Source organism: Sinocyclocheilus rhinocerous, unplaced genomic scaffold (assembly GCF_001515625.1).
Source record: "Sinocyclocheilus rhinocerous isolate Xijiao unplaced genomic scaffold, SAMN03320098_v1.1 scaffold1319, whole genome shotgun sequence".
Classification (NCBI taxonomy): domain Eukaryota; kingdom Metazoa; phylum Chordata; class Actinopteri; order Cypriniformes; family Cyprinidae; genus Sinocyclocheilus; species Sinocyclocheilus rhinocerous.
Window position 1 is genome coordinate 309,934 of NW_015650691.1, and position 12,693 is coordinate 322,626.

The 12,693-nt window shown below is 37.9% G+C and overlaps 2 protein-coding genes across 2 annotated transcripts in view; both read left to right on the forward strand.

The window, feature by feature from the left end:
- The first annotated feature begins 1,675 nt into the window (after positions 1 to 1,675).
- The window catches only part of LOC107712122 (leucine-rich repeat and WD repeat-containing protein 1-like), a 13,406-nt gene continuing 2,388 nt past the window's right edge, over positions 1,676 to 12,693 (forward strand). The window contains 14 exon segments of the mRNA XM_016517266.1: positions 1,676 to 1,685; positions 6,163 to 6,247; positions 6,397 to 6,631; positions 6,814 to 6,933; positions 7,021 to 7,167; positions 7,639 to 7,731; positions 8,561 to 8,585; positions 8,588 to 9,033; positions 9,579 to 9,699; positions 9,796 to 9,902; positions 11,146 to 11,353; positions 11,454 to 11,526; positions 11,644 to 11,784; positions 11,867 to 11,958. Of these exon segments, the coding sequence (XP_016372752.1) occupies positions 1,676 to 1,685; positions 6,163 to 6,247; positions 6,397 to 6,631; positions 6,814 to 6,933; positions 7,021 to 7,167; positions 7,639 to 7,731; positions 8,561 to 8,585; positions 8,588 to 9,033; positions 9,579 to 9,699; positions 9,796 to 9,902; positions 11,146 to 11,353; positions 11,454 to 11,526; positions 11,644 to 11,784; positions 11,867 to 11,958 (1,903 nt within the window).
- LOC107712145 (alpha-ketoglutarate-dependent dioxygenase alkB homolog 4-like) lies at positions 3,081 to 4,953 on the forward strand. Its single transcript, XM_016517290.1, has 3 exons — positions 3,081 to 3,269; positions 3,737 to 3,931; positions 4,274 to 4,953. The coding sequence occupies exons 1-3, from the start codon at positions 3,141 to 3,143 to the stop codon at positions 4,790 to 4,792; spliced, it is 843 nt and encodes a 280-aa protein (XP_016372776.1). The 5' UTR covers positions 3,081 to 3,140; the 3' UTR covers positions 4,793 to 4,953.

Sequence of the window (12,693 nt, forward strand, 5' to 3'; positions counted from 1 at the left end):
AACAAAGAGTGAAAAATTTAAGGGGGTCTGAATACTTTCCGTACCCACTGTATATTGTAGTAATTGGGCGGGTTTTGTAGCGAAAACCTGGCAACCCTGCACCAGACAGAGCTGTCGGCGATTCTTCCTATTGTGAAGTCATGCAGTGTGTAACCTCCTGTCGTCGTTCCATCGTGCAGTCACTGCAGTGTGAACACAGCAACAACTGAATGCTACCCCGGATAGTCGTTCAGTGTGAAACCAACAGTGATGCGACGTCTTTGAAAATCGTGCAGTGTGAACTAGGCATTAATAGAACTCGTTTAAAGATCACAAATTAATCGGCGATTCGGCGCAGCGCAGACGTGATTTAATACGTGTGTCTTTTTTCGATGTGAAAAAAAATCATAAATTCCGGTTTATGCTGTTTGATTATGGGTTCGAATGTTGTAGTTGGAAGCTGGAAGCTGTTAGCCCCGGCTGGCCCGTGTGCGCAGTTGAAATGCGGCTAATAATTTCTGACTGGCACGACATAACTGAACAAATGTAAACGGGTTAAGGCGGGGCCCCTGGGCTGCAGCCCATAAAAAAAATCATAAATTCCGGTTTATGCTGTTTGATTATGGGTTCGAATGTTGTAGTTGGAAGCTGGAAGCTGTTAGCCCCGGCTGGCCCGTGTGCGCAGTTGAAATGCGGCTAATAATTTCTGACTGGCGCATAACTGAACAAATGTAAACGCGTTAAGGCGGGGCCCCCTACAAGGCGGGGCCCCTGGGCTGCAGCCCATTCACGCCCAATGGTAAATCCGGCCATGACTACTGTATATAGGCTGTGTGTGTGTGTGTGTGTGTGTGTGTAATTACAGCTTTCAAAACGTTACTATGTCATTACTTCAATTAACCATAGTAACATTGTAATTTGGTAAATATGTAAAAAGTAGTATTATTTTCCTACCATTTTAACTTATAAAGAAAGAATCTGCCACCAGTAATTAAGAAATGTATAAGATGTGTGACACCTTTGTGTCAGTGTGTTGAAAACTGTAAAATATAGACTATATTTAGCGTAAGTATTTTTTCATAAGTAATTTATCTACAGCTCTTCGCTGCCCTCCAGCGATCTTCACTCAACACTGCACTTAAATACTGACATTATCACGCCGTGTAATGCGCATGCGTCGTACAGTGTGCGTCCATTAGCTTCGTCGCTGCAGGGTTTCAAACAGGATGAACGCGCCACCGGCATTCGAGTCGTTTTTGCTATTTGAGGGAGAAAAGAAGTAAGTGCAGTACACCGCAGTTTTAACTTTTACGTGATACTAACTGAACTAACTTAAAGCTGTAATGAAACAAAGTCAGTCAGCTGGAATACAGGAGTTAGCTTGCAAAGTGTTTAGCTTGTTGGCTAACGACAAGTAGTAAGTCTATCTGTTAGGAGTCTGACTAGCTTTTGTTCTCATTACATCACTATATAGATACCTCAGACTTCGCTTTTTATTTTGTTTTTGGACATTGTACCATGACATTTTTTAGTACACCATGTAAATAACTATAGTGTTTATTTCAAAGTACCGTATAATTACCATCGTTGTACCATGGCACCCTCACAGTACTGTTTGTAAAGGGAAGCAATCACCTAATATCCCTGTTCAACTTCCTTTACAGGATCACAATAGTAAAAGACACCAAGGTGCCAAATGCATGTCTGTTTACACTGAATAAAGAGGATCACACACTGGGGAACATCATCCGGTCGTAAGTGCACAAGCATCTGATGGCCAAACATATCTGAGTCATTGTGATCACTGTGATGCTCTGTTGGTTTGTGTATTCAACCTTTGACACTTTTGTGTAAGGCAACTGCTGAAGGACCCTCAGGTGCTGTTTGCTGGATATAAGGTTCCTCATCCTCTGGAGCACAAGATAGTGATCCGTGTTCAGTCGACACCAGACTACAGTCCCCAGGAAGCCTTCACTAATGCCATCACTGATCTGATCAGTGAACTGTCCCTTCTGGAGGAGCGATTCAGGGTATGTGACATGTACATAGCAGTCTGTTTCAGTTCAGTGAGGGGTGCTGTGTTTTATTAGTGGTGTTTGCTAAGGCAAGCATCACTATTACTATTGCTTATACATGTAGTAATGGATTTGAACAATCTAGAACTCCAGGTATGACATTTAAGTGTATAAAGTCCTGTTCACACCCAGATTTGGTGCAATAATTTTAAATTGAATGAACAGCTGTTTGTGTGTTTAATGATGGCTTACTTGGCATTGTTTGAATATCTTGCTGTGCATACTCTTAGTGCATCTTTAGAGGGTGGCATATGTTTGGTGAGAGTAACGAAAGGCAGTTTATGGATAAGATTTGGGCATGTTTTATGCAAATTATTAACCTCAGGCATGTTGCCGCTCATTTAAAATACTCCAAATTCATTAACATTAGAACCAGGTAAAGAACAAATGTTTGTGTTGTAAATTAGAATTTTTCGTAAGAAGTGCTCCTGTTTTAGTACAAATGATCCACACAATTATTAGTGAATGAGAATTGTTGTGTTGAGGAGTCTGTGTTGTATATTCCAGAAATTGACGTGACTTTTATTGTAGGTTGCCATCAAAGACAAACAAGAGGGAATAGAATGAAGACCATCACACTCCATTGGAACACAACAACTGATTCACAATGGACTGAATTGTAAATCTTGAGAACTCGGTTTCTATAATGGGCTACAATATTCCCATTTTTTTATTTTCATGAAATATTATGAGGTCAGTTGACAATCTCTCATAATGAATAATAGATCTTTACCAGCTTCTAACAACATTGAGTTTAAGATCTGTGGAGTTCCTTCTCCAATATTGATTTTCTAACCAAGCATGTTGGTATAATGAAATGATCAAATCTGAACATTCTTTGAAAATATTTCATCACACCAAATTTGTGTACAAGGAAATCATTTCCTCTTCATTGTCCCACTCATTTGTGATGTAGTTTATTTTTTGTTATTAATAAATGGACTTTTGTAATGAAATACAATAACTTGCATTTATTTGAATCTCAACATTGTGGCTTTATTGTTTCATGGATTTGTTAAACTCGTAGCTTTCAATGTGGGAACTATTTCGGACCTTCAGTTGTTTCGTAGGGGACGCATTAAATTGATGCACAGATGTAACTTGATGGCTACTGGAGAGATGCAGAATATTAACTGTGGTTGTAAAGGAATAAGAACATGCCTGAGATGCGAGGCGGAGGAGTCTAAACAACATTTACTACAGAAGAACGAGCTGGTGAGTCCACAACACTACGTTAACAAGCGATCGTCTTGACACGCGGATTTTGCGCTAAAATGAGCCGACGCTGTCTATCGCCATCAGCAGCAACTGAGTCGAACTGGGTTCTCCAATCAAATTCAGACAGACCTTTTTTCTGCCCTGACTCTCAAACTTGTGCTAATAATAAGCTAAACACACTTTCGTTCAAAAGTTTGTTGACCGTAATATTGTTTTTGAAATAATTCTCTTAAGCGCACCAAGGCTGATTTGCTGCTCAAGAAACATTTCTCATGTTGAAAACAGTTGTGCTGCTTAATATTTTTGTGAAAACATTGATACATTTTTAAGGATTCTTTTTAACGTTATAAATGTCTTTACTGTCACTTTTGATCAATTTCATGCATCCTTGCAGAAGTATTATTTTCTTAAAAAATACTAACCTCAGTAGTGTATATATGAAAAAATGATATATTCTGTTGCAGATACTTTATGATTTCACCTATGATCCAGTGTCAAAGTCAGCAGTCCGAGAGGAGGAAAGCGGCACTCAACAGTCCTTTGCATTTCCTGGAATATTTTTGTGGGAGAATTTTGTGTCAGAATATGAAGAGAATGAACTGATTGCTAGAATGGATCAAGATGTCTGGAGAGAATCTCAATCAGGCCGTCGAAAACAGGTGAATTGTGAGCGTAAACTACTAAATGCATTCCTTTAACCTTTTATTTCTTAGCAGTGTGATCTTTAAGTGGTTGTGAACGTCAGAATAATTCGGATAAATTCAGAATTGTGAGAAAAAAAGTCACAATTACCTTTTTTCGTTATTTTATTCTGTGGCAAAAACAAGCTTCCATAGGTAGAAGACATTGTGAAATTTTTTTTTTTCCTTTTAGGATTGTTGCTGTTTAGTTCAGAATTTTCATTTAGTTTCTCAGTTAATGTGAGGTTATAAAAGTTGTAAACCAGTTCTTTTGTAATAACATCCAAATAACAGTATGTGTGTGTATATATATCGCCACAGGACTTTGGGCCAAAGGTAAACTTCAAGAAACATCGTGTCCATGTGGGAAACTTTACTGGCCTGCCTGCTATCAGTCGTCAACTGGTGGACAGGATGTCAAAGGCACCTCAATTGGCCTCCTTCAAACCAGTAGAGCAATGCAACCTAGACTATGATCCCCTCAGAGGCTCTGCGATTGACCCTCATTTAGATGATAGCTGGCTGTGGGGAGAGCACCTGGTCACCGTTAACCTGCTCTCAGACACTGTCCTCACGATGAGTTTAGATCAAGGCTGGGGAGACATAGACGATGGAGAAGTGCGAGTGGCTGTGCATTTACCACGCAGATCATTGATTGTACTCTATGGAGAAGCACGTCATCGGTGGAAACATGCCATCCACAGGAAAGACATTCAGGGGCGCAGAGTGTGCAGCACCTTCCGGGAGCTGTCTGAGGAGTTTCTACAGGGAGGGAAGCAGGAGAAACTGGGCTCAGAGTTGTTAGATATAGCACTGAGCTTTAAAGGTATACCTTTATAAATTGCCTTTACTTTGATATGTGAATGTATGTACAGTTTTCTGTACACACAACTGTAAAGTGATTATTTTTAACTCTTAATTTTAAATAAATGCATATTCTTTTTATTCTGTGTTCTTATTTTGTGAATGAATAATGGATATGATATGAGATGCAAAAATAAATAAAACTAGCCTTTTTTCTTTATGTATCCATGATTTAACCATTCCCTTAAAGTGAAATTGTTTTATTCAAAGAAAAACTCTTGACCAGGAGCGCATCAGGTACTCACAGGCAAAACTATGGGTGCTTCAGAAAGGGAACAAAATGTCAAAAATAAGCGTATCAGCCTAAGCAGGCCTTCGTCAGGTCTAACACCCTGCCGAAGGCCTGCTTGGGCTGATATGGATTGGTGTCTTTTCAATATGTAGCCCTGTCTTAGAATAAAGGCTTTTTACTTTGCTTACACTCTCTCTATCTGTCTATGTGTTGTGTGTTGCAACAGGATCCACCTATAAAGTTATAATTTTATTTAAAAATTTTTTTATTGTTTTTCCTTGTTATTTTGAGTGGTGTCATGCCATATATAATGTTATCCAAGGGGCCTTATGGTTTAGCAAAGATGCCCTATTATTTGTGAGCCTTTTACATTAAATCATTAATTAATATAACTACATTTAAATAACTTAAGACTTATTGGGGCCCCTTGGAAATGCCCCTACGTCAAAGCTGGTCAAAGTTCATATGTATTTTGCGGGGGAAACGATCTGCAGTTGTAATCCACATGACTGCGAGTATTGCATATTTAAAGATCACTTGCCCTGCATGTACATTAGAGAACGTTAAACCCCAAATAAATTTGTCTGTGAAACTTTAATTTATAAAAACAAAACGCAACTGCACTATGAACATGCTAAAACATGCAGTTACGAATTCAGCAATCGATTGTATTAAGCACTTAATAAATGGATTATTAAGAAAACAAACAACATGTAAACTACTTCGTCATTTCACATTTTCAAATTCGCTTTGTGTAAACAATGTCAGTTTAAACCTTTAAAGATTTTAATTTATAGTTTTTAAAAATTTATTTCGGAATTATAACCACACATTTTATTTGTTTACTTGGCTTTTTCCCAGTATTTATTGGATGCAAATGATGTTCTCTAGTCTCTACAAAAGTTTCATGGCATGGTTCCTGTGTTCAGAGACCCCATAGGGCGTGAATAGGCCACTTGTCCTGTATCATTACATAACAATACCAGATGCATTGTGGTTCTGACACCTAAACGTCCAATAGCAGAAGTTTTACTAAGTCTCTGAAGCCCGTTATCATTACAGCCCACCTTTATAAGGTCTGATTAGACACAATACTCAAACTTTCACCGTGCAGCAGCCATGGAGAAAATAACAGAGAAGATACTGCTGGAGAAAAGCTCTCCAAGGACAAACAAACTGGAACAGATCAAGACCCTCAAGTAAGAGAGCTATTTTGTGTTTCTTAGGCACACTGTGATGTGTTATGGTTTATTAAAGAATAAAAAAGACTATTTTAATGCCCTTATGTTAAAAACTGAATTGTTTCAAATATATGATCTGATACTCATGTATTCTCTGTTCTGTACAGTCTCTCACGCATGGGTCTGAAGAGCGAGGATCTGCCTGTGCCTCTGCTATCTAAACTCTGTAGTCTGGAGCAGTTGGATTTGTCTGGGAACATGCTGCAGGAGATTCCCAGAGGCCTCTGTCTGCCCTGCCTCAAGATCCTTAACTGCTCAAACAATGATATGGAGGACGTAGTGTCGCTGGAAACCCTGAGAAACATAGAGGAACTTAGACTAGAGGACAACCTCTACCTCACAGTGAGAATCTTGCTTTGAAATTCAACCCTCACATTTTAACGTCAAAAATCATGTTTTTTTTTTTTTTTTTTTTTTTTTTTTTTTTTTTTTTTTTTTTTTAATCTACAGCATTATTAGTGGCGTTTTAGACACTATGGATCTAGTTCTAACTATGAATTGTTTTATGTGGGTTTTTTTTTTAGGTCAATGATGAACACAAAGTGATCTTCCTGTTACCTAAGCTGAGGATGTCCAATGGGAAGAATATCAGCTCTACGGCCCATCATATTCGCCATGGCAGCACCGAGATCCTCAGGAAGAGGGTGAGAACAGATTCTTCCACTGATCACTTTCAACCGTATCAGTTTGTCTATGCAGTGTTTCTTGAATGTGTTTTTGGCAACCTTTAGGTGATTGGTGTGTGGGAACGAAGCTTCAGTATCCCTGATTCCATTACGGCACAAAGTCTGGCTGCTGTGGAGAAGTGCTTTGTTAATGCTGCTTGCACCCAAATCAAATATGGCCCTAATTCCTTGAGCGAATACACAAAGTGGAGGGTGGGTACTGTAGTGCGAATATTGTGTTTACTGCTCCTGACACAGATTTTGAAATCATAGATCATTCACTAGGGTGACCATATGTCCTTTTTTTCCCAGACATGTCCTGGCCTGGATTTCTAAATTGCCCAAAATGTCAGGGTTTTGGCTTTATTTTCCTATTGACATGCTCTTTACAGTCCTCATGTACATTATATCTATATGTGTTTGCATTGTTTTGACCGTTCTCTGTAGATCGATCTCCTTTTTGGATGCTATGATTGGTTGCTTATGTACAATGCCTGCGCACTTTTGGTCAAACTGTTACTAAACCTACAGCAAGTTTGAAAACAATAGGAAAACAAAACCAAAACCTGGACATTTTGGACAATTTAGGAGTCCTGGCCAGTACATGTCTGAGAAAAAGAGGATGTATGGTCACCCTACTTCAGTGTGGTTGCATTTCAGCTCATCTCATTTCTGCTTTTTTAGATTGAAATGATTGCAAAAGAATATTTGAAGTCACTGACATGCAGTGAAGAAGAAGGCAGGGTCACAGACACAACTCCAACAAAGGAGAACGAGGTAAAGCCATCAGCATCATTTTGTCGAGTGTCATATTTGATACATCAGGCTTCTATGGCTCATTATAGTATGATCTAGGATAAGTTTTGCTCATACTCCATTAGGGACAAACACTTTAATTTTGTTCAGTGACCCAAACTGAGCAAAATATGTAATTTGGTGCAGTCTCTGTCCAAAAAGCATGATCAAATTCTGATAGCTTGTAAATCAATGTTATCTTTATAAGAACACAGCAGATTACTTGCATAAAATGTACATAAATATCAGTTGTCATTCTTTATCTCCCAGTAATGTCTTATTAAGAATTATTTAAGTTTAAAAGTTTAATGTTGGGACAAAATATAAAATGCACTGAAATACATGATTTATTGAGATATACAAATAAACGATCCTCAAAACCCTGATGTATCATATTGAATGCTCACATTTTAACATGATTTTTTTTAAAATATTGTGTAATCAATAAACCTAAGTTGCTTCAGTCCAGTACGTGTTTATCTTGAAATATTACTCAGCTTACTTTATAACAATCAGAAAACATTTCACAGCTAAAACACACGTGAAGCACAACCTGAAGATATTTTTAGGATTATACTAAAAAGCCCTAAAAATGTATTCAGTTTCAGTCAGCAGAAAGAAGGCATGTCGAAGATTGTGCACAGCAGGTTTTTAAGCAAAGGTTAGAATTTTGTGTCAGATATGATACGTTAGGCTTCATACAGTTAAAATGCTTTCTTCCATCCAAATTTAATGCAGTGTCGAGGGAACCTTTTGAAAACATTAAATCAATATTTATTTATTTTTTTACATGACACAGGCTCCTGCAGAGAGAAGAACTCGTGATCTTGGTGGTAACCTCTTCCTCAGAAAAGAACCAGAAAGAACTCTGAAGTGGCCGCAGAGGCCAGTCCACGAAAGTCGAATCGACTGGCAAATGCTGCTCCGGTTGAGGCTAGTCCACAAAAATCCACACGAGTGATGAGCACTCCACAGAAGACTGACCCTATAATGCCCAGCCCCAGAAAGCATGCCAGAATGACCAGTGTAGACACCCCAGAAGGTAGTCCAAGGAAATCAAGCCGCCTGGAAAATATTTCTCAGAAAGGTGCTAGCAAAGCTGAAAGCCCCAGAAAGGCAGCAAAGTCTATCATCTCTACGCCCACATCAAGACCAACTAAATGTGAGAGCCCGAGGAAAACGGCTAAAGATCAGACTACAGCTCAACAGAGCAAACAGAAAACTGCCAAAACAGAAACCGAGACACCTCGGAAAACTGCCCGTGCCAAACTCAAAGTTCCTCGGGTGAGTCAAAGACATGACGCTTGTTTTTTTCTATCTGTTTTCTGTGTCAGTGACTTGAATATAAATCTATGACAAGAAACTAAAAACGTACTGAATTCATATTCATTTTGGTATTTTTTGGAGAGATAACATTTAAAAAGTCAAGGTAAGGAAGTGATGAAGAAAAAAGCCCCAGAAGGATAAAATTCTTGAAAACCTTAAGTAGTTAGGCATAAGCTTTTTTGTTATTTCAGTAAAAATAAAGAATTTTTTTTCCAGAAAAAAAAAAATATATATATATATATATATATATATTTTGGACACTCCTATTTTGTTGGCCTGAAACTTTTTGACCTTTAATAAACATTCTGACAAAGGTTTGTGTCTCAACAATTTCCTTATTGGGCCGGATTCTTGTATTTGCATGTGAATTGTCACAGAATCACTCTTAAGTTGTGGATTCCTGTTGTTGCTTTTACTGTATTTGTATTCAGTCTACTGTTGATTGCTCATTACACAGTCATTAGCGCATGGTTAATGGGCGTCTCTCTCTCCTGCTGTTACAGGAGCCGGTGAGTCTGCAGCCGTTCCATGTCTTGCAGTGTCACAGTCGACAGGACAGTCCCGATGACTTCAGCACTCAGCTTTGGGCCTGTGCCTTTGAGCCCCAGCAGGAATGCAGTGGTGGTGGTGGTGAGCACTATCATGTGATTCAATTAAATTGAATCAGTTATATGCTTGAATGCGTTTTTAATTGTTCTGGCATTGTTTTTAATCTGTTAGGTGTGAGTGGTGGTTCTCGGACAATCGCCACATGTGGAGGGAAAACTTTGTGTGTGATTGACTGTGAGTCAGGACACGTGTTGAAGAAATACAAGGTTCCCGGTGAGGTGAGTGAGTGCAAAGAAGCTCTGTACAGTACCGTATATGACCACTAGGTGGCTACACTGGCTATTCAGAAAATCATACTTCTATAGTTCTACTATTTATTCTACTAGATATCTATATATCTACTTTCATAGTTGTGCTATTTCTGCAGTATGTACCTGTACATATTTTGCAAATATTCCATATGGATTGAATACCTGAATGACCCAACATCTGCCAAAAATGCAGAGAAATACTTTTTCCCACAATGCAATGCTCACAACTTGACTGTCTATTTGTAATGAACATACTAGACCAATATAGATTTTTTCATAACCTAAAGTGATTATTTGTATGTTTATATGTCTAATAACCAACATGCAGAACCAATTTTTAAAAACTTTTATTTGTGTACTTTCATGTACATTTCATTTTTCTAAAAATCTTTTTTTTTTTTTTAAATAATAATAATAAAAGCAGTAACAGCAACAATAAAATGAACAGCAGACAAAATAAACTGACAAAGTCTGCAAAAGTTAAAGTTTTCAAATGGAGAAACAAATAACAAGTCTATATACTTTGCATTTATGTAATCATTTGTTTTAAGGAGTAGAGACAACAAGTTTACTGGAATAATTATACAATACATTAGAGTTCGTTAAAAATGGCATGTTAGCAGAATTATTAATGTACGGAGCATGACATGCGGGTAAAAATGACATATCTTAGCCACGATTTAAGAATTTGTTCCCTCGTTTAGTAAATTGTGGCTACGTTAGTTTCCTAGTTTTAAATAAATCAAAACAAGGGAACAAATTAGTACAATGTGGCCACCTTTTACTAAAAGGAGAAAAAGAAATAGGTCTTCATGGAAACAAATTCTCAATTTGTGCAATTTTTGAAACAGCGGATTTGACAAAATATCTGATAAAGAAAAATGCCTGCATGTTGTAAAAAATATAGGTAAAACTCATTTGTTGGTTGAATTCTAGAGCATACTAGAAGTAATATTAAATATTAAAAAAAAATGTGAGTTTAAGATTGTTAAAAAATAAAAATAAAATGTTGGCATACTGTTCCATTTTCTATTAATAAAAAAACACAGTGTACTGTATTCTGTATGTAGTGAGATTCCATTCTGAACATAGCTACTGATGCCACAGAATCCAACCTATCCTGTTCTGCAAGCGTTAAAAGCAAACAGGCTGCATTTGACTGGCATCCAGTTCCTGTAAATTCAATGTTGCATCCACTGTTGTCTTGTAGGAGTTCTTCTCACTAGCATGGTCCACGGTGCTGATGTCCAGGACAGGTGGCTCTGCCCGTCCCTGCAATATCCTGGCAGCTGGGGGTAAGAGGGGTCTTGTGAAGCTTATCCATCCTCGAGTCAACCTGGCATTTGGAGAGTTTCGTGCCAGTCGACGTGCCATTTCCATTATGCGCTTCAGTCCACGCAACGCTAGCTTTCTCTTCAGTGAGTGAAGCAAACAGTGAACACAGAGACTAAGTGACTAAATAATAACTTAGTTGAGCTATATAAATGTAAATAAAAATCACTTTATTTCTAATTACAGCTGGGACGTATGAAAATAAGATCTTTTTGTGGGACATTGGAGAACTGGATCATGATTACAACTTTAAAATCAGGTTATTTATAATTTATTGTTCAGTACGTTTTTAATACTTAATTTAGAAATGCTAAAATGTGCATTTACATTGTTACAAACGTTTCCATAGCTGTTTTATTTCTTATTTTTCTCACAGTAAGCTGCTAGTCCTGGAGACGGGCTCCACTCCTCTGCATCTCTCTCTGCTCCCCACGTCTCCAGACACGCACCTCCTGTCAGGCTGTGATGACGGGCTGTATATCTTTGATATCCAGCTCAGTAAAAACACACAGAAAAGGTTTGATTTCTCCATCAGTTCTGTGTGTGTGTGTGTTGTCAAAGAAACTGTTTCTTTATTGTAATTTACATGTTTTTTTCAGAAATGAGGAGATGGAGATTGTGTTTCCAATTTACAAGAAGAACACCTACCGGACTATTGACGGACTGAGCTTCCTGTCAGATGATATAGTGGGTGAGTAAACAGTAAGAAAAATGTAGGAATAGTTGACCAAATAATATAATATATAATTTAAAATATAACATATGTTTTCTATTTAAATAAGCACTATAATGACCAGAAAAAGTACCTTAAAGATATATGTATATACATATATGTATGTATATACAGTGCCTTGCGAAAGTATTCAAACCCCTTCATTTTTTTTCAAGTTTTGTTATGTTGCAGCCTTATGTTAAACTGCTTTAAATTACTTTTTTTTCCCACATCAGCCTACACTCTATACACCATAATGACAACGCAAAAACAGAACTGTCACAACTTTGTAAATTTACAAAAAAAACTGAAATAAGTACATTGCATAACTCAGTACTTAGCTGAAGCACCTTTACAGCCTCAAATATTTTTGTGTATGATTATGATGTGACAAGCTTTGCACATTATCATTTGGCATTTATCTGCTATTCTTCACCTCACCTTTTCACTTCTCAAGCTCTGTCAGGTTGGATGGGGGTAGATGCACATTTTCAGGTTTCTCCAGAAATATTTGATTGGGTTCAATCCCAGGCTGTGGCTGGGCCACTCAAGGACATTCACACAGTTGTCTATAAGCCACTCTTGCTGTGTGCTTAGGGTCAGTGTCCTGTTGGAAGGTGAACCTTCTGCCCAGTCTGAGGTTCTGAATGCTTGGACTGGGTTTTCATTAAGGCTCTCTCTATATTTTGCTGCACTGAGCTTTTCTTCTACTCT

Bases quoted from the DNA above. Each gene is read 5' to 3' on its own strand.
- LOC107712145 (XM_016517290.1), top strand. From the start codon at position 3,141: ATGCACAGATGTAACTTGATGGCTACTGGAGAGATGCAGAATATTAAC. The intron at 3,270-3,736 runs GTGAGTCCACAA...ATTCTGTTGCAG, and splicing joins TACTACAGAAGAACGAGCTG to ATACTTTATGATTTCACCTA. The intron at 3,932-4,273 runs GTGAATTGTGAG...ATATCGCCACAG, and splicing joins AATCAGGCCGTCGAAAACAG to GACTTTGGGCCAAAGGTAAA.